Source organism: Carassius carassius, chromosome 32 (assembly GCF_963082965.1).
Source record: "Carassius carassius chromosome 32, fCarCar2.1, whole genome shotgun sequence".
NCBI lineage: Eukaryota > Metazoa > Chordata > Actinopteri > Cypriniformes > Cyprinidae > Carassius > Carassius carassius.
In genome coordinates this window covers 4,529,823-4,553,961 of record NC_081786.1, presented here as the reverse complement: position 1 = coordinate 4,553,961, position 24,139 = coordinate 4,529,823, and the positions used below count along the sequence as shown (strand labels likewise).

At 37.5% G+C, this 24,139-nt stretch overlaps 2 protein-coding genes across 3 annotated transcripts; both read left to right on the top strand.

Annotated features, from left to right (window-relative positions):
- The first annotated feature begins 238 nt into the window (after positions 1-238).
- Positions 239-19,428, top strand: baz1a (bromodomain adjacent to zinc finger domain, 1A). 2 transcript variants are annotated; one of them, XM_059519921.1, is made up of 28 exons: positions 239-377; positions 641-782; positions 2,618-2,896; positions 6,501-6,650; positions 6,744-6,845; positions 6,963-7,050; positions 7,170-7,304; positions 7,451-7,511; positions 8,396-8,550; positions 8,694-8,789; positions 8,885-9,023; positions 9,187-9,333; positions 9,674-9,769; positions 9,933-10,157; positions 10,284-10,449; positions 10,886-10,990; positions 11,101-11,192; positions 12,700-13,245; positions 14,041-14,195; positions 14,320-14,462; positions 14,605-14,753; positions 15,405-15,485; positions 15,577-15,824; positions 16,083-16,264; positions 16,347-16,675; positions 17,804-17,976; positions 18,172-18,259; positions 18,402-19,428. In XM_059519921.1, exons 2-28 carry the CDS (start codon positions 670-672, stop codon positions 18,572-18,574), a joined length of 4,416 nt encoding a protein of 1,471 aa, XP_059375904.1. In that variant the 5' UTR covers positions 239-377; positions 641-669; the 3' UTR covers positions 18,575-19,428. The 2 variants fall into 2 exon arrangements, with proteins under 2 accessions (XP_059375904.1, XP_059375903.1); XM_059519920.1 differs by having other exon boundaries at positions 17,801-17,976.
- Positions 19,429-19,861: 433 nt separating this feature from the next.
- cfl2 (cofilin 2 (muscle)) lies at positions 19,862-23,998 on the top strand. The gene is made up of 4 exons (XM_059519922.1): positions 19,862-20,026; positions 21,758-22,065; positions 22,736-22,812; positions 23,123-23,998. The coding sequence occupies exons 1-4, from the start codon at positions 20,024-20,026 to the stop codon at positions 23,233-23,235; spliced, it is 501 nt and encodes a 166-aa protein (XP_059375905.1). The 5' UTR covers positions 19,862-20,023; the 3' UTR covers positions 23,236-23,998.
- Positions 23,999-24,139: the final 141 nt, after the last annotated feature.

The following is a 24,139-nucleotide window of genomic DNA, read 5'->3' as shown; positions in this document are numbered from 1 at the left end:
CAATTATCTGTCTTCTTTTCCAACCACAGAATAGCTGTCATCAAGTCGTATCAACGCCTATTCAAATACATATTAGCCTAAAATAATGTCATTGAAAATACATGAACCTTCTGTGGAAAAACTTCAACCCATTTCTAGTTTCGACTCCCACTATTGGCTACAGAGGCGTGATTGGCGTTCATACCGCCCAATGGAATGATAGAATTGTCGTGGAAGCTCCACCCCCAGGGCTACGCTGTGGGTAAAAGTGAACTAGAGCGGATCAAAAACTAGTCGTCAACACGCTAATCCCCGCTCTGAGAAGTGGGACATACCCTAATACACTTGTGGTTTCTTTCTCTTCCGGAGCTGATTGTTTTTTTCACATCATATATTTGGTAAATATCATAATTCCTCTTCTATGTATCGGGATCATTTATTATATATGAGCCAAGCAACTTTGAATAAAAAGCGAAATATGTGGGCTCGATTTTGAAAGTCACCCGGGAAGCGCGTGTCATTAACAAAGACTGAAGAATATCGTTTTTTTTTTTTAAATCCTAACGGTTTTACTATAGCCGGTTTCGACGAGTCTCACATTGAATGGACCCGTATTAATTTGACATTTTCTCAATTGTGTTTTTGTGTTTGTTTTTGAAAGTCTCCGAGAACGATAAAGAGAAAGAAAAGATGCCGCTTCTCCACAAAAAGCCGTTCGTGAGGCAGAAACCGCCCTCTGATCTCAGACCCGACGAAGAAGTCTTCCTCTGTAAAATCACACATGAAATCTTCAGGACCTATGAGTAAGGGATTTTTATTTTATTTCTGTTTGTTTGTTCCAACTTCCCCTTTGATGCCAGTCAACAACAGAAGCACCAGAAACTAACAACAGAAGTGACAGTCCGTTTAAAAAGTTAACATTTTCATACTTAAACATCTACCAACCTACATGTATATTGGTTTGATCTCTTAAACGAGCTTTACTTCTAATCCAACACCATTAGTGTGAAATAACCTTGTATTTATGAAGACTTAAGGTTTCCCCCTTCATACACCCGGCAGGTGTCAGTTGGAGGCCTTTGCTAACAGAGTTGGCTGCTAGTTAGTTAGCTCAGTTTAGCCAACTAAACCACGACACAGAGAGCAGACTGAGTGAAATAAATCATAAAACTGTCTGTCGGTGTGTTATAAGAGCTTATTTAGTGCCATATCGCTGGTGGGATGTCCCCGGGAAGCCCCTGTACGGATGTTTTGGGGTGGGGGTGTTAGCGGAGATAGGACAGATCTCATCCACACACAGGATATTGTAACGTAGCTTAAAACGTGGTCGCTGCTATTGTTGGTGTGTTTGCCCGTTAGAGGCAGGAGTTTTACCATTATGTTGGTGTCACTTCTCATTAGGCCTTGGCACACTGACTTACTGGTTATGTGGGGCTGGAATAGGGAAGATTATGATGCTCATGTAGTACTTGGTTGAACTGTTCTAGGTGCTCATCTGTCACCGGGTCTTAGGAGTTGTCATTTGTTTTTGTAAGTGGTCATGTTGGGCTGATGTATGAAGTAGGATGCAGATTATCATTTGAGTATGAACTATCATTAGGTCTGTTTACAACTACTAATTACTTAGACATCATCCTAAGGCAAAAAAAAGGACAGATACTGTATTAAGACCAGCTGATATACATGATATACAAAGCCTATTTTAATAGTTTTATTTGTTTTTTTTAACGCTGTAACTAAATGTCAACCGTGAAAACTTAATGTGCTTTGCCATTCTTATTTTGATTAATTAGGATGATATTACATTTTAAATTTAAATTAATGCATTTAGCAGATACTTTTATCCAAAGCGACTTCAGGCTATAATTTTTTTACTTAAAATGTGTTCACTGGGAATCGAACCCACAACCTTTTGTGCTGCTAACGCAATGCTCTGCCACTGAGCCACAAGAATATTAATGACATTGTATTTATTTTAGAATCTAAACAGTCATAAATTTATATATTTACTGTTATTTTGGGCGTCTTCCTATTTGTTAAACTTTCAGTATGAAAGGCATACCAATTGTAAAAGCTTTCTTTAGTAACTGTCATTAAGTTATGAATTCTAACGATTTAGAAATAAAAGCCAAGAGTTCAGATGTGCACACATCAAGTGAATGAAACTCATAATAAAATTATGCATATTGTAGGAGAAATGAAATTATTTTGACCCTTTATATATGGCGGTGGGTTAGTGTTATCAGGTCATAAGACTGATATGGGTAATCATTTTTAGTTATAAATACTAACTACTTTGGCATAAAAGCTAAAACTAGTTTAACTGGTATTAAGTGTGTTTGTAATTGTGTTAATAGAGCTTCAAATATTGTCTCCTTTTGACAAAGATTCTATTTAAGTTATTACTAATAGCAAGTTTGATCATGAATAACTTGGAGTTCTTAAAATTTAGGGGGGAAAAAAGATGTGACCGTAAAACAAACAGATGTATTTTGGGTAAAATCTCCACTCTGTTATTTGTTTTCCCCAAAACATGAGCTTTTTGACAAGGTTCATAAGTCAGTTGTGAGTAGTATGTTCATATCTGTGTAAACTGTAAAGGTGTCCGTATAGTAAATAACATGACACCCTTTTTCAGTGAATTCTTTGAGAGGACCATTCTGTGTAACAGTCTTGTATGGAGCTGTGCTGTGACGGGGAAGCCTGGTCTGACCTACCAGGAGGCCCTGGAGAGCGAGAGGAAAGCCAGATTTAATCTTCAGAACTTTCCCAATGCGCTGCTCGTCCCCCTTCTGCACCTGACAGCACTTACACACCGCTCACGTCTGCATGAGATATGCGATGATGTGCACGCTTATGTCAAAGAGCGCTTCTTTCCTGGAGAAATTGTGGATGTTGTCAGTCGCTCTGGTGCCAGGTGAGCTAATGTCGTAACTCCTAACTCATCAACATGAATCACAGTATGCAGTGTAGTGTTTGTCTTCCAGGGCAATTCACCTGAGCTCTGACATTTTGTTGAAGTTCATGAAATCGGCCATGAGACTTTTTATCAATAAAGCAGTAAGATGTTTTTACATTAAAACAATAGGAATTTATTGAAAAAACTCTGTGGCAAATTTATATCTGTAATGTTGTTATTTAAATAGCCAGTCAGTATCGAAACTGACTCCGGTTTTGTAATCCAAGTACAAAACCTTCTTAACTTTGAGAAATGTGTCAATGGAAGTAAAGATAACTTGCTGTTCGGTGTGTGAGATGTTGATTGATGAGTTTACACATCATTCAGACGGATTCAAATCGGTTACATTTTACAAAAACAAACCTGTTGAACATTAAATTAAATGAAGCATAATAGCAAACAGGGGCCCTTTTGCAGTGTAGGTGAACATAAACATAACATTAGGTCATTAAACACTGCATGAAACTGAAAATCTTGATCCACTCCTTATAGTCTCCTGGTCCACTTTGTTCCAATACATTTATCCACTTATTATGAAGTGACTTTCTAGAAAACAAAGAATTTTCTTAAAGCCTTATGTACATTTTTTTTTTTGATAGAATGCATCATGAAATGTAATCATAGCAGAGTAACAGGTGCATTGTGGCTAACATTAGAATCAAGCTTAATTGTAAACTTTACTCAAATCTCACTTTAAAACACCATAGAGTGTTTGTAATAACACTCACAATGCGATACTTTTTATTTTTTATAAATAAAAAGGTGTCCTTTTTTATTGCTTGGACAAAATGCTGCGTATTTCTTTTGAGAATTTGAAATATGTCGAATGACAACTAAATTTAAAATTTTATAACACAAATTAAACCTCTTTATTTAAGCTTTGCCTGTTCTCTCTGTATGTTTCAAAGCACTTCAGTAGACCTTTAAAGTTAGAGGCAACCGCTGCATTTTAATCAGGATCCTGACGAAGTATGAATAGTTTTTAAGCTAAATTAGATTGTATAAATTTGAAGCAAAAATAGGATGATGTGACCTTAGTGTTGTGAAACTATACTATATAAAACATCTGAACAAATCAAAAACAGCAGATTGGCAGAATAAAAATGCAAATTCACTATGCAATATGTGATATCTTCCATTTTATTCCATCATATTTTCTCCCCATCTTTCCAAACCATGACAACCGGCAGTCTCTCTTCTTTGCAGAATGCAGTTCATCCTCTCAACCAATCACAGCGCACCATTCCATGCATTGTAAACCGTAACTGACAAGCTACGCAATATCATGTTCATAATTGCAGATGAATCGCTTTCAATTACGAATGCGATTGTGTAGCTTGTCAGTGATCTATGGCTTTGTGTAGTAAATGCCGCACCATCTGAGCGCTTTTGATGGAGATTTACTACTAATAACCGTGACAGACTAATAACTACAAAACCGGCTTTACTCACGAGATGCGCATGGCAATCACATGCAATTTATTTTGGAGCCCTAAATAATTTATAAGATTAGTATTGACAAGGTTCAGAGTCTGTCATCTGGATCAACTGTATTTTCAACGGTTTCAATATTAAAAATATAACTTTTATATTGATTCAATGGATTTATTGCATTTTGGGGAAAATACAAATCAGTTTTTATAATCAAATCTGGATTTGAATTTTTAATGTTATTATAACCCAAAGATGCTGTGTGTAAGTTTGAAACCGAAAATAGTGGTTTTCATCTTGCCACTCTCTTGGTAAAGAAACCACTTTTTACTCAAATTAATCAAAATCGATTGATCGTGTTTTGGAACCACACTCTTCATTTGATGGAGGCAGCCACCTCATGAGTGTACTGGTTGCAGTGCATGTTTATTTTTGTGTGGTGCAGATTCAGAAAATTGTAAAATTTTTGAAAAAGGTTAAATCTTTGAAGATCTGTCTTTGGAAGTAAAAATAATTGCAATATAATTTTAGGACAACAGTTTACATTTATTTATTTTACTAGATAAAAAACAACCATTATATTGATGATCCACTGCTGTGCAAAAGAGAAAGTATGTGAATAGTGATGAACAATAGCCCTGTATAAAGCACTGTTTTGAAAAGACCATGGCTTAACAGAAGAGAAACACCCAGATGTGTCTCCACCCTTGTCTGCCCCCTCTAGACAAAGCTCTTTTGGAGCTCTGAAAGTCCTTGGCAGCTCTGTATGCAGTACATAATCAAGTCTCAGAAAAGAAGTATGCCACCCCTGCACAATTCAAGAGAAATAATCTAGCCTGATCTTGACCAGAAACTTGCCTATTGAAGAAAAAGGTATCGGAGTTCTGTCCTGTAGGAGAGGATCAGAGTCGGCCATAACAAGCTGACCTTGCTATTTTGAGATAACATAAAGTGATCGGGTGGAGCTTAGAGAATCCCCCTGATTGGCTGCACCGGTGCAAGGAGTAGCCCTAGACACCATCAGAGCTCGCAGAGACAACAAGATGAGAGGAAGCATGGAGCCGTACTGGTAGACAGGGGGTGGAGGGGGATTTTCTTTTTTTCTTTCTGTTTTGGAAGACAAGTAGGAAGACGCTGTCTGTCTGGCCAAGTCTTGCTGTCTTATCCAGTCAGTCAGATAGATCACACCCAAACTGCCTTCTTGATTCTTGAAGTTTTTTTTTTTCAATTGATAAGATTTTGTTGTTGTTTTCTACATCGTGGATAAATATAATATTTACAGAAAGAAGGTAATATAAATGGCTGTTCTGGGAGACATGGAGATAGCGTAACATTTTTCACAATTTCTTATGAACCGCTCTTTAAAGCGGATTTAAAAACATTTTACCTTTACATACTGTTTGTAGCAGAATTTGAGGTAAAATTACCTTATATATATAAATATAAAAGAAATGTATATAATATGTGAAAAATAATGTTTTATTTATATATATATATATATATATATATATATATATATATATATATAAAACATTATTTTTCACATATTGTACATTATTACAACACCTCTCTCCCCAGTCTGACATGAACGGCTCGAATAGTTCCTGTATAACATGAAGGTCTGCCTTCTGAAATACGAAATGTGCTGTGATTGGTTAGCTGGGCCAGTGTGTGTTGTGATTAGCTCCACTCGGTGCCTGGTTGGGAAATGTCATGCTCCTTACCATAACCGCCTTGCCCTTTGAGCTTTAGTCGTAAATATTCCATCAAATTCAAATCAGTTTGAGCGCGATATAAACGCAGATGATTGTATCCACGTTTGTCTGCCTTTGGAAAGCTTACGTTTCTATAACATAGTGATAACACTCGTTGCCTTCTCTAGTTAAGCTCAATCAGGTCTTGTCCCATTCGTCAATTTTGTGATATCACAAACCCTGGAAAATATGCGTTGTAGTCCAAATGAGTCGTTCGTTGTAGTTTTTGAAAAGTGATTTCTGTTAAATAAAACTTTTTGAAGTGGGCTTTGAAACTTTGCAGATCTTTTTTTTTATGCTCAAACCACAATATTACAGATTAACTAAAGTTAAAAAAGTGGAAAAAGCATAATAAGAACCCTTTTCATGTTCAACAGGCAACCCTGCAAAATATTGGATGTTACACCTCCCCATTCCAATGGCACAGTCAACGGCCATGTCAGACATCACATAGAGGGCGATTCAATTGTTATCAGTGACAGTGATGAGGAGCCAACAGTCACTTCTCCCAAAACACCAACTAATGGGTCCGTGCTCAGATCTTCCTTTCTATGAAATGCATCATATGTGTCTGCTTGTACTGGTTTTCATCTAAATTGTGTTTTATGCTTTGACTAAAGCAAGAAGAAGAAAGCCATCAGTCCATCTTCGTTTAAATACAGAGTTCAGCCTGTCACCCCAGAGGGCTGTGAACCTTTAGTAGTTAAAGCTGCTCAGATTTGGTGAGTTCTTTTTACTAGAGATAAATTCATGAATAAATGTCATGGTTGTCTCTTGTTTGTTACTCATTGTAAAGGATTTTTTTTTTTTTTTTCTCCTTTTGCTTTTCCATCATACAGTCGTAAAAAGAACGTTTTCAGTCGAGACCGATTGAAGCTGCTTCTTAAACAGCACTGTGAACCAATAAATGGAACCATCAGACTCAAGGTAAATACAACAATGAATTTTTTTTTTTTAATAGATTTTTAGTTCGTTATCAAGGTTGCCCAATTTAATAATTTGCATTTAAATTATTTTTTCCCCTTTCTGGTTACTGTTATTTCCAGCCATCAACCGTTCTAAAATATAAGTTAGCCGAACACAATTTCTCCTACTTCTTCCCGGATGAGCCCCCGGTGTTTGCCTTCAGTCCACCAGGGAAGGGCAGAGGTCGCCGTCCTAATGATGCCTCTCCAACTGAGGTCTGTGTTATTGTGTGCTTGTGTGTGTTTAAATGTAATGTTTGCAACGTGGAGCATGGCATGTCATTTGTTAAGAGAGAATTTCAGTCTGATGTAGAATGCTTTAAATTCTGTTTCTCTGATGAGAATTTGTTTCCCAATTTTAGATGAATTATGTTGAGGAGAAATTAAAATTGATGCAGCAGAAAGAACAGATGATGGCCATGGGTAAGTTTCAAATGCAAAATAAGTTATACACCGACTAGGGCTGTCAACGAATATTCTAAATTCAAATATATATTCGAATAGTTAAAAAAAAATGAATTTCGAAGGTGAAAATTAATATAGTCAAATTAAAAAAATGTGGAAAAAACGCCAGCGGTAGTAGAGGCGTGGCTTTCTGCTTTGCGAGTGGGCGCGCTAGCGCTCCTGAGGGTTCAGGGACAGGTCACAGGAGTCACACTGTCTGGACATGAGACCTATCAGTGTCGTGGATGGGGCAGGCTTCAGGGAGTTCTGTCAAGCAATGGACCCGAGGTTTGATTTATTTATCGTTTAATCTCAATGAAAAGTTCCATGTTTACCACAGCACAGCTCACTCGGAGCATTCAATGCCAGTTCTATATGCTGTAAAACTTCAGTTAATATTAATAATATTTGTTTCATTCACTGAATGAAGCCTGCTATATTTGGGACAAGAGTCGCGACCTTAAATTGCTTGCACAAAAATCTTGATCAGCACTCAAAATGTGTTTGTTCATTTAAACCGTTATGCGCAGAGAGGGTGAGGTCTGCGGTCTTAGCCATTAGTTGATTTCCTTGTTTTTGTGTAGGTAATATGTTGTCAAATATGTTTAAACTTAAATAGACTATCTATACAAGTAGTTATGTCTCTTTGTATTATTTTGTCCTGTTATTGACGTAATGCATCATTGACAACATGCGCAACCAGATGTTCGAATATTCGTGTGTTTTTAGAGGGAATATTCAAACGTCATTTTTGAGCAATTTTGACAGCCCTAACACTGACCAGACTTGTCATGGGGTCAGTTATTCAATGCATTTGATTTTGCATACATTTGCTGTTTCTTTGCATGGCTCGCATTATGAAGAAAAATTCAAGAAAGAAAGAGAAGATCTAATAGAGGCCAAACGGAAAGAAAAAGAGGACAAGGAGAAAAAGAGAGAAGAGATGAAGAGGATAGTAGAAGAGGAGAAACAGAGGCGGAAAGAGGAGAAGGAACGAATGAAGGTTGAGAAAGAGAGGGTGAGTTGGAAAGTTTTTCTTTTTAAAGTTTATATCTAGTCTTTCACTCATACCTGATCATACATATAGTATTCTTTAAGTGTTTACATTTTGTTTTTATTAATTTTTACACCTGTTATACTTTTGTTTGTGATGTGCTTCAGGAACGAGAGAAGCTAAAGGAGGAAAAGAAAAAATATGCAGAACGACTGAAGTTATGGAACAGACCTCGAGAAGACATGGAGTGTGATGACCTTAAGGTAAACATGCACCCTTAGTCTTTAAAACACATCTTTGTTTGGATGCATAGATAAGCAGCAAACTAAACGTTGTTTTGAAATTTGCCTCTGTTCAGGAGCTACCGAAGCCACTTCCAGTGAAAACCCGTCTTCCTCCAGAGCTGTTTGGAGATGCTCTGATGGTGCTTGAGTTCCTGAATGCATTTGGAGAGCTGTTTGATCTAAAGGATGAGTTCCCTGATGGCGTAACACTGGGTAAGATGCACATTACACCATGGGATATTATGGCATATATCCCACTCACTAAATCTAGAATGAGTTAGCTTACAAATAGAATTTTTCGGAGTCGGAAGCAGATTTATTTTATTTTATTTTATTTTTTTAAAACGTTCCTAATGAGGATTGTTGCTTTTTACAGAGGTCCTGGAGGAGGCCTTGGTGGGCTCTGATCCTGAGGGACCACTCTGTGAACTGCTATTCTTCTTCCTTTCGGCCATATTCCAGGCTCTGGCAGAGGAACAGGAGGAAGTGGCCAAAGACCAGTTGGCAGAAGCGGATGTCAAAGGTCAGAGATGCAGAGGTTACAATTTATTTAAAAGAGTCTACAAAAAAGATATTTCAAATTGATGGAAAAGTAAAAAAACATTTTTATATGAAATCAAACAGACATATAATTTATCCCATTAAAGTTATTATTTTAAAGTCTTGTTTGTTTGTTTGTTTGTTTTTATACCTGTATAATTTTCATTACTTCATCATAGTTTTAGTCATTTTAGTACTTCAACTTAAACTAAGACTATAGTCAACTGAAACCACAAAAAGCTACTAGAAAGTCGAGATGTAATGTTATTTACCTTCAGTATCCTGGTGATTCAGGTGTGTTTGACTGTGGTTTTTATTCTTAGATCTTAGTGAAGCTCTGGAGGATGATGCTGACCCCACACAGTCTGCCATCAGCGCTGTGGCATCTCTTGCTGCTGCCTGGCCACAACTGCACCAAGGTCAGATAATGTGCCCTGAAATATGTCTGTACTGTCTTTGACAACTGTGGAAATTATTATGATTTTAGCTTTGTGCCTTTATAAATAATATATACAGTTCTATTATATACTTTCAGTAAATTCAAACACCCAGTGAAAAACCATGTTTCTTTTCTCTGCACAGGCTGTAGTCTGAAGCAGTTGGATCTGGACAGCTGTACTCTCACTGAGATTCTGAGGCTACACATCCTGGCCTCGGGGGCAGATTGCATGTCCACCAATGCAAAGTTTCGCTACCAAAAACAGGGTGGGTTTGTCTCCACAGATGACCCCTGTGTGGAGCTGCGTCTGTCAAACCAGTGCCTGCTCAAAAAGCTCTCCTGCACTGCTGTCTATGACCTGCTGCCTGGTTAGTGGTGGTGTTGTTTTTTTAATTCAATTATAATTAAATAAACAGAATGATATAAAATGAATTAAAAAGAAAATCAACATTTTTTTAGTGTTCAGTATGTCTAATATTGTTACACGTTTTCAGGAGAGAAGCTTAAGATCCTGCATTCTCTGTGTGGAAAGCTGCTGACTTTGGTTTCTACAAGAGACTTTATAGAAGACAATGCAGACGAGCAGAGGTCTGCCAAGCAGGAACTGCGAGAGCTTAAAGCTGAACAGCATCGCAGAGAGCGAGAGGAAGCCGCAGAGAGGTATGGAATAGAATATAGAGTTAGGGTAGTGTCATTTTTGATAGAAATTAAAACTGCTGTACTGTTGTTCAACAACCTACTGATTGTTCAGCAGACAAAACAAAAACTTCATAAAACAGTTTTGAAAGTTATGTTGTGAAAACGACATGATTTAAGGTCATTGCACACAGAGTACAAAATTTTTTTAATGTTTTTTTTTTTGGATTCATCATTCTTTCCTATCAAAATGCTTTCAACTGATGCGAAACGTGATTGACACAACATGAGGTTGTATTAATTTTTTTAACATGCGACAGTTCCAAGTCTTAACCCTCACAGCCTTGTTTTCATTTGTGTTAAATTCAATATGGCATCTAACCTGACTACTGTTTATTACATAGACCTATACCTTTCTGTCAACAGCTTAGAAACTATTAATTGCATCTACATATTCCAGGGTACGAAAAAGAAAGGAGGAGAAGCTGAGGGAACAGGAGCAGAAATTAAAAGAAAAACATGAAAAACTCAAAGAGGAGGCAAGAAATGGAGAACATTTGGCAGGGTAAGCTGAACCAATAATCCTTTCTCAATATTCAATCCCTGGGTTTTGGGACACTGCTTACATTCCAGTCCACATATTTGATTAAAATGGTTTCTGTCTGTTGGTGGTAGAGAGGAGATGGACACCAGCACAGAAAGTCAGGAAGGTCATGCTGAGCAAAACACTGAAGATGAGGAGGAGCATCCAGCTAATTCTAAAAAAGGTATCGCATCAGCATACTTTGATACATTCTTGGTCTTATTATGATAGGTTTATCAATGCATGCTGTTTGAAAGAAAAAAAAAAACTAAAATAGTTAATAAACATGCAAGTGGTATGAAAGATGTTGAACTTGATTTAATCACTTTTATTCAAAGTGAATTATTGTATTTAAAGGGATAGTTCACTCCAAAATTTTAATTCTGTCATTACTCACCCTTATGTTATTCCAAACCTGTAAGACTTTCGTTTATCTTCGGAACACAAATCAAGATATTTTTGATCAAATCTGAGAGCTCTCTGACCCTCCGTAGACAGCAATGCAACTGTAATGTTCCAAAGTCCACGAACGTAACAAGGACATTGGTAAAATAATCCATGTGACATCAGTGGTTCAGTGATTTTGCGAAGCTACGAGAACACTTTGTGTGTGCAAAACAAACATTAAAAACATAACGAAAGTGAAGAAAGTGAAGTAACCCATACTCAGAATTTGTGCTCTGCATTTAACCCATCCGAAATGCACACACACAGAGCAGTGAACACACACACACCCGGAGCAGTGGGCAGCCATTTATGCTGCGGTGCCCGGGGAGCAGTTGGGGGTTCGATGCCTTGCTCAAGGGCACCTAAGTCGTGGTATTGAAGGTGGAGAGAGAACTGTACATGCACTCCCACCACCCACAATTCCTGCCGGCCCGGGACTCGAACTCACAACCTTTCGATTGGGAGTCCGACTCTCTAACCATTAGGCCACGACTTCCCCACTGAATAACATATAACATAAGCATTGTTTACGTTCAGTAGACAGCATGCACATGATGAACGTAAACAATGCTCATTACGTTGATTACGTTCTGGAGTACTCTCCAAAATGGTGGAAGATGGTAACTCGGGGAGAAGAATTGTTGAATAAATGATGTTATCGTTTTCTTTGTGCACAAAGAACTCCTGTAGCTGAATAAAATTACGGTTGAACCACTGATGTCACATGGACTATTTTACCAATGTCCCTGTTGCATTTCTGGACTTGGGAACATTGCAGTTCCATTGTTGCCTACGAAAGGTTAGAGAGCTCTTAAATTTAATCAAAAATGTATCTTAATTTGTCCTTCGAACACATTGGCCAAGCAGAAAAACATATTGGCCGATGCCAGTATTTGAAAAATATGATGAGGTGATAATAGATATTGTATATGTTGAATATTAATCCAAATTATGGTGAAAACCAAAACATTTGTATGTTAAAATAACATTTGTGTGTTCAAAAAGTAAAGAAATGCTTCTATTGCTTTACTGGCCAGTGGAGCGAACCAACCTGACGTCACACGTGGGTGGTACTGCAAGATGGTGGCACCCTTGCTCTAAACGCAAAAACAAAACATCCTTTTTTTTCCGTTAAAATGGTTAAATTAATATTTGTTATAGATTTTTTAATTAAAGTGGAAATCAATTTACTAATTAATGTAAACTTGACTGATCTATAGAATTCCTTTATTTTTGTTTTCCAGTAAAGAAAACAAATGACACCCCAAAAGAGAAACAGGATGGTGAGGTTGAAACGAAAGACAGTCTGAGCCCAGAGGAGTTACATCAACAGCAGCTCAAAGAGAAGGAACTCCTGGAGCGCATTCAGAAAGCTATGGCCTGCACCTACATCCTGCCTCTCGGCCGCGACCGCCTTTATCGCCGCTACTGGATTTTCCCTTCTGCTGGGGCACTGTTTGTTGAGGAGGACTTCTTTGGCCTGACAGAAGACATGCTAGAGCCCCGTCCTACTCCCGAACCCAAAATAGAGGAGCTTTTCTCAGCCCAGAGCCCAGTTAAGACGGATGCCACCACTGAGGAGCCGGTGCTGGTCCAGAACACCTCGCCGCCAGTCAACCGGCCCAATCAGTGGTTCTTCTACAGCACACCTGAGGAGGTGGAGCAGCTCATAGAGGCTCTGAACCCTCGTGGACGCAGAGAGAGCAGCCTTAAAGAGACTTTGCTGCAGGAGAAGGAGCGCATTATTCAACTGATGGATAGCAGAGCTGCTCAGCGGTACCATCACTCAGGTACAGTTTCAGCCAGGTTCCTAAGTAATGTTACCTTTTTTTTTCTTTTTTTTTTATATGTTTTGTGCCTGTTACTTTTTTTGATACTGATGTATGTTGCAGATGAGTATGGTAATTTTAATAATTACCGTATTTTCCGGACTATAAGTTGCACTTTTTTTCATAGCTTGGCTGGTCCTGCGACTTAGTCAGGTGCGACTTATTTATCAAAATTAATTTGACATGAACCCAGAGAAAACATTACCGTCTACAGCTTGGAGAGGGCGCTCTATGCTGCTCAGTGCTCCTGTAGCCTACACTGAGCAGCATAGAGCGCCCTCTCGTGGCTGTAGACTGTAATGTTTTCTCTTGGTTCTTGGTTGTAAATAAATGCAACTTATAGTCCAGTGCGACTTGTTTTTTTCCTCATGACGTATTTTTGGACTGATGCGACTTATACTCAGGTGCGACTTATAGTCCAAAAAATACGGTAATGATAACATTAATAATAATCCATTACTAATAAATGATAATCAGTAATTCTTGATGATACCTGATCACCAAATCAGCATCTTAGAATGATTTCTGAAGGATCACTTAAGACTGAAGTAATGGCTGCTGAAATTTCAGCTGTCATCACAAGAATAAATAGCATTTTAAAATGTATTTAAAAAAAAAAATGGCTATTTTAAATTAATTATTTAACAATATTTGTTGCTATATTTTTGATCAAATAAATGCAGCCTTGATGAGCATAATAAAAAAAATTTTTTAATTTGTTATTGTATAAACTGTATTGTTTCATTTATCATGCAGATGAGTCCCTGCCAGAGACCAAAGGCAGTACTTTAAAGCCAAAAGCTGGCCCACAAAGCACTGTACCGGCTGAGCGCTTCATGGAGAATCGTCTCAGAGATCTGCTACTGGATATTGAGGACCGCATCTATCAGGGAACTCTGGGGGCAATTAAAGTATGTTGATTGTTTCAACCACATTCCATAGCTGTCTATTGCATGTCTTATAGTGGGATGTGGCTTGATCTGGATCTTTGTTAATGGTAACCTGCCTTTTTTTCCCCCTCTTAACCCTGAAAAGGTGATGGACAGAAACTCATGGAGAGCCGCTCTGGAAAACGGGAACTATGAACTGCTGAATCCTGAGTCTAAAGAGAACGGGCTGACCAACGAAGAAGAGGAGCCGATGGAAATTGATGAGAATCACGTCAGAGTCAAAGACAGGTTATTTCACTTTAATATCTGTTACCTGTGTATTTTTATTTGTGTGTGTTCAAACAAAGTCTGATGCTCCTACAAGCTAACAGAATTTGCAGTAGTGTCTGCGATTTTGTGTGAATTGAAGTTTTTTTTTTCTTATTTTTAGGCTGCAAGAATTGAAGGCGGAGGGTCAGAGTGCCACATCCACTGCTGTGAGCACACCACAGCCTGTCAGTAACATTGTGCACTTTTTGGCACAGGCTCTTGCACAGATTGAGCAGGGCATAGAGCGCAAGTTCCTAAAAGCTCCGCTAGGTAAGATCTGTTACGTCTATGGTTCTTCTGAAACCTTTGAGGGTATAAATCCACCAATCTTTCCACTACCTCCAACAAATGACAAGTGAGAGACCGGAAGTCATTCATTTCCAATGTAGAGTTGTGCGGGAGCTGCGTGAAGCTCCAGAAATATACATAATGCAGAAACTTCAGATTTGATTTGAGCTTTGGATGCATTCAAATATTTGGACTTTTGCAGCTAGACCGTATGCGGCCGACCAACCGGATGTGATGTTTTCTAATCAAAACTGAGTGTGAGGTTAGAATTACCAATTTAAATACCAGTAATTATTTTAGTATTATTAAATCATTAACATTGATTAGCCCCATTAAAACTACTATGTCTTTATTTGGTGGTGGTTTTGTATTGATATGTTATATTATATTATATACAATAAAATCGTTCATTTTACCATGGTGAATCAGCTGAGGTAAGTTGAAAGCTCTGTGCGACAGCCACTAGGGGGAGGAATGTGACAATCATGTTCAAATGTTGGAGACCGTGGAAAGGCGGCTTAGGTTTGTGTTCCTGAAAACTGTATGGATAATATTTTTTTGTAGGAACATGTTTTTGTTTCATTTTTGAATTCATTCATCCACAGGCTTTTATTTCTGAATGTTTTTAATCAGGTGATGACGATGCCAAGAAAGACCAGAAGTTGAAGAAAAAGGATAAAAAGAAAGATGACGATCAGTCCAGTGAGAAAGATGGTAAGATTTGTTTTCCAAAAAACTGAAAGCATTTTCTCTTTAAGCACTCGTTGGTTTAAATTATCATTGCTAAACCTGTTTTCTTCGACAGATGGCAGTGAAAGTGGGCGGCAGGTGAAGACGGTGCAAGAACGCTGGCGTGAGTCTTTGTTGGCCTGCTCCAGCTTGTCGCAGGTCTTCCTGCATCTCTCCACACTTGAGCGCAGCGTAGTCTGGGCCAAATCCATCCTCAATGCCCGTTGTAAGGTGTGCCGTAGGAAAGGAGATGCTGAGAACATGCTTCTATGTGACGCCTGTGACAGAGGCTATCACATCTTCTGTGTTCGGCCAAAACTGAAGGTGAGAACCATAGTTTTTGGAAGGTTTTAGTTAGTGGACACCTTATTAACTGTTCTTTTTCATAAACCCTGACTTGCCATGCAGACGTAAAGTGTGTATGTATAAACTAACACGTGTAGCCAAGGACAAATAAAAGGAAAGGAAAATATACATATCTGTAATCTGTTAACAAATCATTCTTTATTTATTTGTAAGTATAAAACCTCTTAAACTTCTACATTTAAGAGGAAAGTTTTGATCTTCCTTAATTTTTTACAGGCTGTTCCTTCTGAAGACTGGTTCTGCCCTGAGTGCCGCCCAAAACAGCGCTCCCACAGAATCAACTCACGTCAGCGCTCCTCTATCGACTCTGAAGAAGAAATGGAGGACGAGGAGGAGTCTGAACAAGAGGAAGAAGAATCAGAAGTTGAGTCAGAAGAAGAACAGTCAGAGGAGGAAGAGTTAGTGGATTTTTCTTGCCGGTTTACTCATTTCATACAGAAGAAGATTGTGACAGTTGTTTTTTTCACATTTATTTAACAGTGTGCCCAAGAAGGCTCCCGTCAAACTTCCTCTTCAGAGCAATAAAGGAAGTCGTTTGAACACCAGATCAAAACAGGCAGAATCAAGTCATTCCACACCTCGCTCGCAGCAGAGCACACCCAAACAGAGCCAGCCTGCTAATAAAGGAGGCTCCAAAAACTCAGGGAAGAAGTCTACCCCGGTGTCTAATGGCAAGCCCCCTCCCCGGGCAGGAAGCCGCTCCAGTGCCCGTCTTAGTCTAGAGGTGCCCGCCGATGGCACAACAGCCAAATCCAACCAGTCCAGTCCTGCAGCAGAAAATACAGACTCTAGGAAGAGACCCATTACTGGTAAGGAGTCTCCGTGAATTCACTTGAATAAATAAATCAGATTAACATAAAGGAAATGTAATTTACTGCATCACATCAAAGTAGGATACTCTGAAAGCTTGCTTCCACCATAGAATGCAAAATCAAAAATAAATATAGCTGCAAGCAGCAATTATGAGGCCAAGCACTCCAACGGCAAATTTATGAGCTAAGCATGGCATGGAGCATCACACCAAATGCATTAATGAGCGATAACAGCAATTATAGGTTTATTGTAATTGAAATGGCTAAAAAAATCATAAATACAACCTCTAGTAGCATGATTACTTGGCTTATCAAGATTGACCAATAGGTGGTGCTGTTATCAAATAAATTTGGTGTACTCTGTGTGACTTTTCAATGACATACACAAAGTTCGGTGTCAATATGCCAAAGCATTCCAGAGATACAGCCTCAAGTGTCATTTTGGCATTGTGACTCAAATTCGTCGCTGTGGTATGCGAAAACGGTTTTGTCTTTCGACACAAAATCCATAACTTTGTGTCAGGACAGTCTGAAGATCATCTTATTTGAATTGGGTGAAAATCGGACCGATCTCATAATTAAGATTATTACTCAGAATTGTATGTATACATCTCACAATTTGAATCACTTATCGTGAAATTGCAAGTTTATATGTTACAATTCTGACTTTTTCTTAGAATTGAGAGCTTGTGTCTCACAATCACAAGTTGCAATTGACTTTCTCAGAGTTCTGACATTGTAAAAAAAAAAAATCTTGTTTGGGAACATAATGAAAAATAAAAAAAAATGAAAATCTAATTGAGACTTCTGACTTGTTCTCAGATTTGCAGAAAAAAAAGAGATAACATTGATAACTCCGATTTGAGTAAAAGTCACAATTTATTGCCTTTTTTATCTTGTGACAGAAAAAAGGTTTTATAGGATACATTATGAAAAAAGGGAAGATTCCATGTAAATGCCAATGTTGTTTCCCCAAATTTTATATTAGACTTAGACTGACGAAAATGACACTGGAAAAATGGTATACTTGATATTTAACTGAATGCAGACAACTATTGTTTTTCCTGTTTCATTTTCTCCAAGACTTTTTGTTCACATGTATTTTGGTCACTGTTTCTCCAGCAGAGGTCTCCCCAAAAGCCAAAATCGTCTTGGCTCCAACCACCACTTCCTCCAACCGTCGAAGCTCAGTGAGAAACTTGGGTGTGCACGAGCTGTCAGCCTGTGAGCTGCTCTCTGTGGACCTGGTCAGACACGAGGACAGCTGGCCCTTCAAGAAACTGGTGTCCAGAACTCAGGTAGTGCATTTAGAAGTTCACACTTGTACCCCTCTGTAACAAAGCCATGGAGCTCCCATTCATGGTTGCTTTACAACCACCTGTACTATTAAATAATCTGTGCAGTTGTTCTGTGACATCTCACTATCCCAGATTTACACTGAGGCTTTATTTCCATCGGTTTAATGACTACTTTTATTGCACATATTTTTCCAGGTGCCTGATTACTATGACATAATCAAAAAACCCATTGCCTTGAGCACAATCAGGGAAAAGGTCAATAACTGTGAATACCAAACTGCTGGTAAGAATTGAAGGTTGAAGTTTTTTTGAAGTTGAAATATCGTAATGTAGAATGAACCATATCTAAGCCACTTTAATAGCTTGAAAGAGTCGCACAATATGAATTGCTAAATGTAGTTTCTTTTGTGTTATTAATCTCATAGCGGAGTATATTAAGGATGTGGAGCTCATGTTTTCCAACTGTCTGGAGTACAACCCAATTAACACCAATGAAGCAAAGGCCGGTCTACGGCTCCAGGCCTTCTTTCATTCTGAGCTTCAGAGACTCGGCCTGGCTGAACGCATGACTCCTCCACAGAAACGGCCACGGATGTAAACAAAAGCCCGTCTTCCACACTCATAATATATCAAACTGGCCCAGACTGAAGGCCAGTTCATAATCTGTGGTCTAATTATGTTTTTCCGTGGCATTTGTGGAATGTTCATGAACATTCCAGTGTGGTGTGACCTCATTCAAAAATTCTACCTAGCTCTTCCTCAGTTTTATTTGCAATGTGCAGTGTGCAAGCGAAACAGCACTCAAGCAGCGGATATCAAGTGGCATTTATCTTCACAGCCAGTGACGGGGGTATAAATCGGCCTTTAAAAGTACAGGTCCTCCACTAGCTGGAGAAAGGAGAAACATCTGTGCTGTGAAGAAAAAAAATATTAGCACTGTGTTCTGAAAAGTTATTTTTGTGTTCACATATTAACTCAGGACAAAAAGCTTTGTGTTTTTGTCTGCAATTTCAAAATGGTGCATTTTAGTTTTTTCGGCATTCCTAGACTACTGTTTTGTATAGATTTTTACAGTCCAGAGTCTCCATTTTGACGATAAATTAAGTCTCACAGCTCAAAGGAACAAATAGAATTTCTGTTTTGTAGTTGTGAATAGATGTAAAGAAAAATTCAGTTCTTTTGTTCAGGTCCCTAGTATGCATAAACACTACGTAGGAACCAAATCACCCCATTTTGTTGCTTCCATTTACAGTTTTTGGTATTTATTTAGATTTGGGTATAATTTGCTTGCTTTATTTATGAAAATTGTCTTTATAGGTTGTGTAGCCCCCCAAACCACCTTCAGAAAGCTGTTTGAATCAGTTTTCCTCTCATGGGTCTTAAGAATAATTTTACCTGCTGTGTAAATCTTTTTTCTGTATGTAAAATAAATTTTGTTAATATTTGGCTTGACCACTTGTTTTCATCACTGATTTTCAGTTATGCATAAATTGTATACGTTTGGAGTTAGGTGCACTTTCAGTGAAGAATAAAAATAAAAACCTGTTCTTTTCCATTTAAAATGTGTGCCCTGTCTAACATGGCATAAGGGGTATTTTAAAGTTTATAATAAATCATCAGCTCATGTGCTTTCAACTACTAATGACTAATGTCAATTAGTCATAAACATATCTGATAAATATTATCTGGTCTAAAATCTAACAATTGCTAGATATTGCTCTTATATAAAGTAAAATGTCTTGTGTACTGTTCATGACTTAAAAGTTTTGTCATATTTTCAGTACATTGAAGTTGTTTTAAACAATATTATGCCAAGGTCCAATGCAAATGTGTGGCACATATTTGTCCATTTCATTGCCAAGTGTCCCAATGACAGTGCATTTGCTCGATCAGCCCTTCACTGCGGCTGTGCACTGATGTCTCTCTCTCTCTTTCACACACACACACACACACACGCGCGCGCTCGCGCACACTGTCTCTTCTGTTCACGTTCCCAGATAGAAGTACCAAGAAAATAATCTTTCATTGATTCCTCTCGTCGGACAGCATGGTAAGCACAGGTCTTCTTTCACACATCGTTCATTTTTAATTCATAACAGATGTTATAATGTTATTTTGAAACTCTTTCTGTCAAACTTTTGATCGGTAACGGTCACGTTTTCAGCTCCGGCCGGAATGACGTGCGTGATTGTATGCGCTCCGGTTAAAGTATAAATATAAAGCTTTCCGGCTTTAAGTAGATTTTTTTTTTTTGGTTACCGAAATCGGTTTTAGTTTGATATGAATCTATATCTCAGGCCTGTATCCCGAGGCAGCCATTTTAAGCTAATTTTAGCCGGTGCTTTAATCACTCTGAGCGCGCGCCTCTCCAACTTTTCCTCACGGGCGCTCGAGAAACAAATGATCGGGACTGGACTGATGGACGAAAATAATCCGATCAGAACGAGCTCTTTATTGCCGTCAGATGCCTAGTTTGGGTCCTGGGAAATTAATTAGTCTACTTGTTCATGATTCAGTAGGAATAGTGTGAGTGAGAGAGTACTGTTAACCACTTCACACTAACTAGTACTTTCGATACTAGTAACTATTACAAGAGTTGACCCTACTTGTTTACTCAACACAGAATATATGAAAAATACACTAAATATTTAATTAAATAATATCACCTATTCAGTTCTTTTTCTAACTACTAACCTCATGTTTAGCAATAACTTACTTTAATAGTAGTCATTATTTTGTTACTAGTTATGTATAGTAATTGTAATTCATAGTAGTTGTTTGTAAAAAAAGAAAAAAAGCTACCAGGTAGCCATTTCCTAGATATTATAAGTACAAAATAAATTATTCTAAAAAGTAAAAAAAAAAAAATTAGATGCTGCTTATATCCAATGAATAGTTAATAGTAAAAGATACCAGAAAGAAACTAGGTTGATATTATTTTGTTTATTATTTATATGGTTTATATTTTACTATCTAATAATTATTGTCTTTTCTAAATTTATACAGATATTTTAATCATTTCCTTCTAATTTAAAATGGTTTAAATCTTTGTACTGGTAAACAAGACAAAAGCAATCAAGTAAGATGTATTTATTTATTTATTTAATGATTAAAGTGCAACTTGAGTAGTTAATGGTATCCAAATAATAAGTAGTACTGACATCTAATTAAGTTATTATGTGAATCTATAGAAATCACAGTTGGTTACTAATGTCCAGTTTTATTCCTCTAATATTTAATTTTAATCCTCTAATAAGTGATATCATCAATAATTGCCAGAAAAAGTAGATACTAGTTAGGAGAAAAATAAAAATGCATGGTATATGATAAGTTACAAGTGAGGTTTGAGGAATACATTTTAATATGACATGAGAGTAGTAATGCTCATTTGACATTTATCACTGTTTTGTTCAAACTTTGAAGGGTTGAGGGTGAAGTGTCATAGATCATGAATCCAAATGTCTTTAAAAAGTCCCAGGAGGAGCTGTCATAGTTGTTTCGTGTCCCAGACACCCCACTATGACTTGATTTGAACTGTAGTGACAGACCAGCTGGCTATCGTACGTGAGTCAGGGTTTGTGAACAGCGCTGAATCACTCAATGCCAGTGATGTGATCCAGATCTCACAGCTTGTTACCTCTAATATTGCCTGGTGGATTCATACAGTTGTTATTTTTTACTATGGTTGATGCTGGTTAGAGTTTGGACATCCAAATAATATGCAGAAGTGCTGTTTTAGTATCATCTGCCTGTACTTATCTCAATCACATCCTCATCGCAGGCCTCTGGTGTCACAGTCAGTGATGAAGTCATCAAAGTCTTCAATGACATGAAAGTACGGAAGTCCTCGACCTCAGACGAGGTGAAAAAGCGCAAAAAGGGAGTGCTGTTCTGCCTCAGCGATGACAAGAAGAAGATCGTGGTAGAAGAAGGCAGGCAGATCTTAGTCGGAGACATTGGAGACAGTGTCGATGACCCTTACGCCTGCTTCGTGAAGCTCCTTCCTCTCAACGACTGCAGATACGGCTTATACGATGCCACTTACGAAACTAAAGAGTCCAAGAAAGAAGACTTGGTATTTATATTTTGGTATGTAGTCTGACTGGCAGGATAATTATTAGGATTGCAAAGGGGTGGAAAATTTCTGATAAACTTCAGGAAACTTTCCAAGATGTTTTCAAAGTTTTTTTTTTTATTTTCTGCCCATTTGCAACCCTATAATAACAGATAATTTTTTCTTTTTTTTTTGTATTTATTTATTTATGCATTTTTTATTTTATGCATTTATTAATTAATTAATGCATTTATTTTTTATGCATTTATTTATTCATTTTATTGGAGTTTTGTTTTTAGTTTAGGTAGTTTGAATTGTTCTTCAGTTGGTTTTATTAAATTTGTATCTTTGGAAAAGCACTTATGAATGTTTTTTTTATTGTTTATTTTAAGTATTAATTAAATTTTTTATTTCTTATAATTTTTTAGCAACACATACAACAAGTGAATTATTTTTTAATGCACTGATAGTTTAAGGCTTCCGAAATGAATTAAACTAGACCATGCAATATAATTATTTTTAATTATTATTATTTTTTTTTTTAATTAATGGAAATATTGTTTTCATTTTTATAAAAGCCTCAGTTAATAATAATAACAACCTTGCTGTTTGTTGCTTTTCAGTGCTGCTATACACAAAATACCCAAGTCAATCCTTTTTTTCTTTGTCTGCATGTGTACTCAGCATTGATGTTTTTGATTTCAGGGCCCCTGAAGGTGCGCCGTTAAAAAGCAAGATGATTTATGCTAGCTCAAAAGATGCCATTAAGAAGAAGTTTACAGGTGCGTACAGTCAAATTCACTAATAATACCCATAATGCATCTTTATAAAACAGATAGTATCTGGATTCTGGCTCCTGACTGAGTGATGATTGTTCACACACACCGCACACACAAAAATATATATATATCTTTCTATTTCTATGTGTTTGCATATATATATGCAAAAATATAGAAATAGATAGATAAAATCTAACACAATAAGATTAGAAACAAAGAAAGCACACAAGTTCATATTCAGATTGAAACAAACCACTCTGGTAGTACACTGTTTTTTATATGCAAGCTAATGCAATCATGTGTCCTTTTTCAGGTATCAAACACGAATGGCAGGTTAATGGTTTAGATGACATTCAGGACCGCTCAACCCTGGCAGAGAAGTTGGGCGGAAACGTGGTCGTATCGCTGGAGGGGAGACCATTGTAAACTCAACAGCCATGTGCCATCTGGAATCCACACGCTCTCATCTATCATATGATCCTGAAGGAATAATCCTAGTTGTCTTTATTTCCTTTTTTTAGTTTGTTTCTTGCTGTTGTTTTTTTCCACACTAAGGAGATCTCATTAACACATGTAAGAAAAAATCTACCAGCTGAATGATAGCTTACTTTTGCAGTTAACTTTTATACGTCCCTAAAGAACTTTCTCTTTGTGTTTTGCCAAACGACAGAAGAAAGCTTGGATGATCAGATATTAAGAGTTGATTTTTTATTATGCTGTAAGAGAATGCTGTACGTTAATGCCTCACAGCAATGTGTTATCCGGTGACGAGCACTTTACATGTTTGAAACTATTTATTTGAACTCTTCTGACTAATCTGGCTCATTTGACATGGCGAATTTTATTTAGTCTATGCAGATAAACAAAGCACTTTTGGTTTTTACACTCCCAGTTGAAGGAGGACTATGGGATTTGTGTCTGTGTCAGAACCGGGATAGAAGTTAGCACAGTTTTCATTGCTGTTACACATATGGACATAAACAGATGGGTTCTGAACTCTTCACCGCAGCCTTTGATTCAAACACACCTTTGAACGTGAAGCCCAGCTGCTTGGAATGATCTCTCTTTTAGTAACACTACATGAAAACACAATATTATCTGTAAAATTGGCAATATTTGCGGCCTGAAGTAAAACATTGTTTCTGAGATCGAGGAAGGTGCCACCGTGAAATAAAATCTTGTGGCAGGATTCTTGGCTCAATGAAATGATGGGTGATCTCAGCAGGGTGTGAGACCTGATGATGATGATGATGATGATGATGATCTGAGCTGGGTTTACGTCACTGAAGGAATTGTTGAATGAACAAATTTCATATTTATTAACATTATT

What these genes read in the sequence shown, in the direction of transcription:
- baz1a (XM_059519920.1), top strand. Translation starts at nt 670, where the DNA reads ATGCCGCTTCTCCACAAAAAGCCGTTCGTGAGGCAGAAACCGCCCTCT. An exon ending in GTCAGTCGCTCTGGTGCCAG is followed by an intron (nt 2,897 to 6,500) that starts GTGAGCTAATGT and finishes CATGTTCAACAG; the next exon opens with GCAACCCTGCAAAATATTGG. An exon ending in TCAGCGGTACCATCACTCAG is followed by an intron (nt 13,246 to 14,040) that starts GTACAGTTTCAG and finishes TTTATCATGCAG; the next exon opens with ATGAGTCCCTGCCAGAGACC.
- cfl2 (XM_059519922.1), top strand. An exon ending in GACTTGGTATTTATATTTTG is followed by an intron (nt 22,066 to 22,735) that starts GTATGTAGTCTG and finishes TTTTGATTTCAG; the next exon opens with GGCCCCTGAAGGTGCGCCGT. An exon ending in CATTAAGAAGAAGTTTACAG is followed by an intron (nt 22,813 to 23,122) that starts GTGCGTACAGTC and finishes GTCCTTTTTCAG; the next exon opens with GTATCAAACACGAATGGCAG.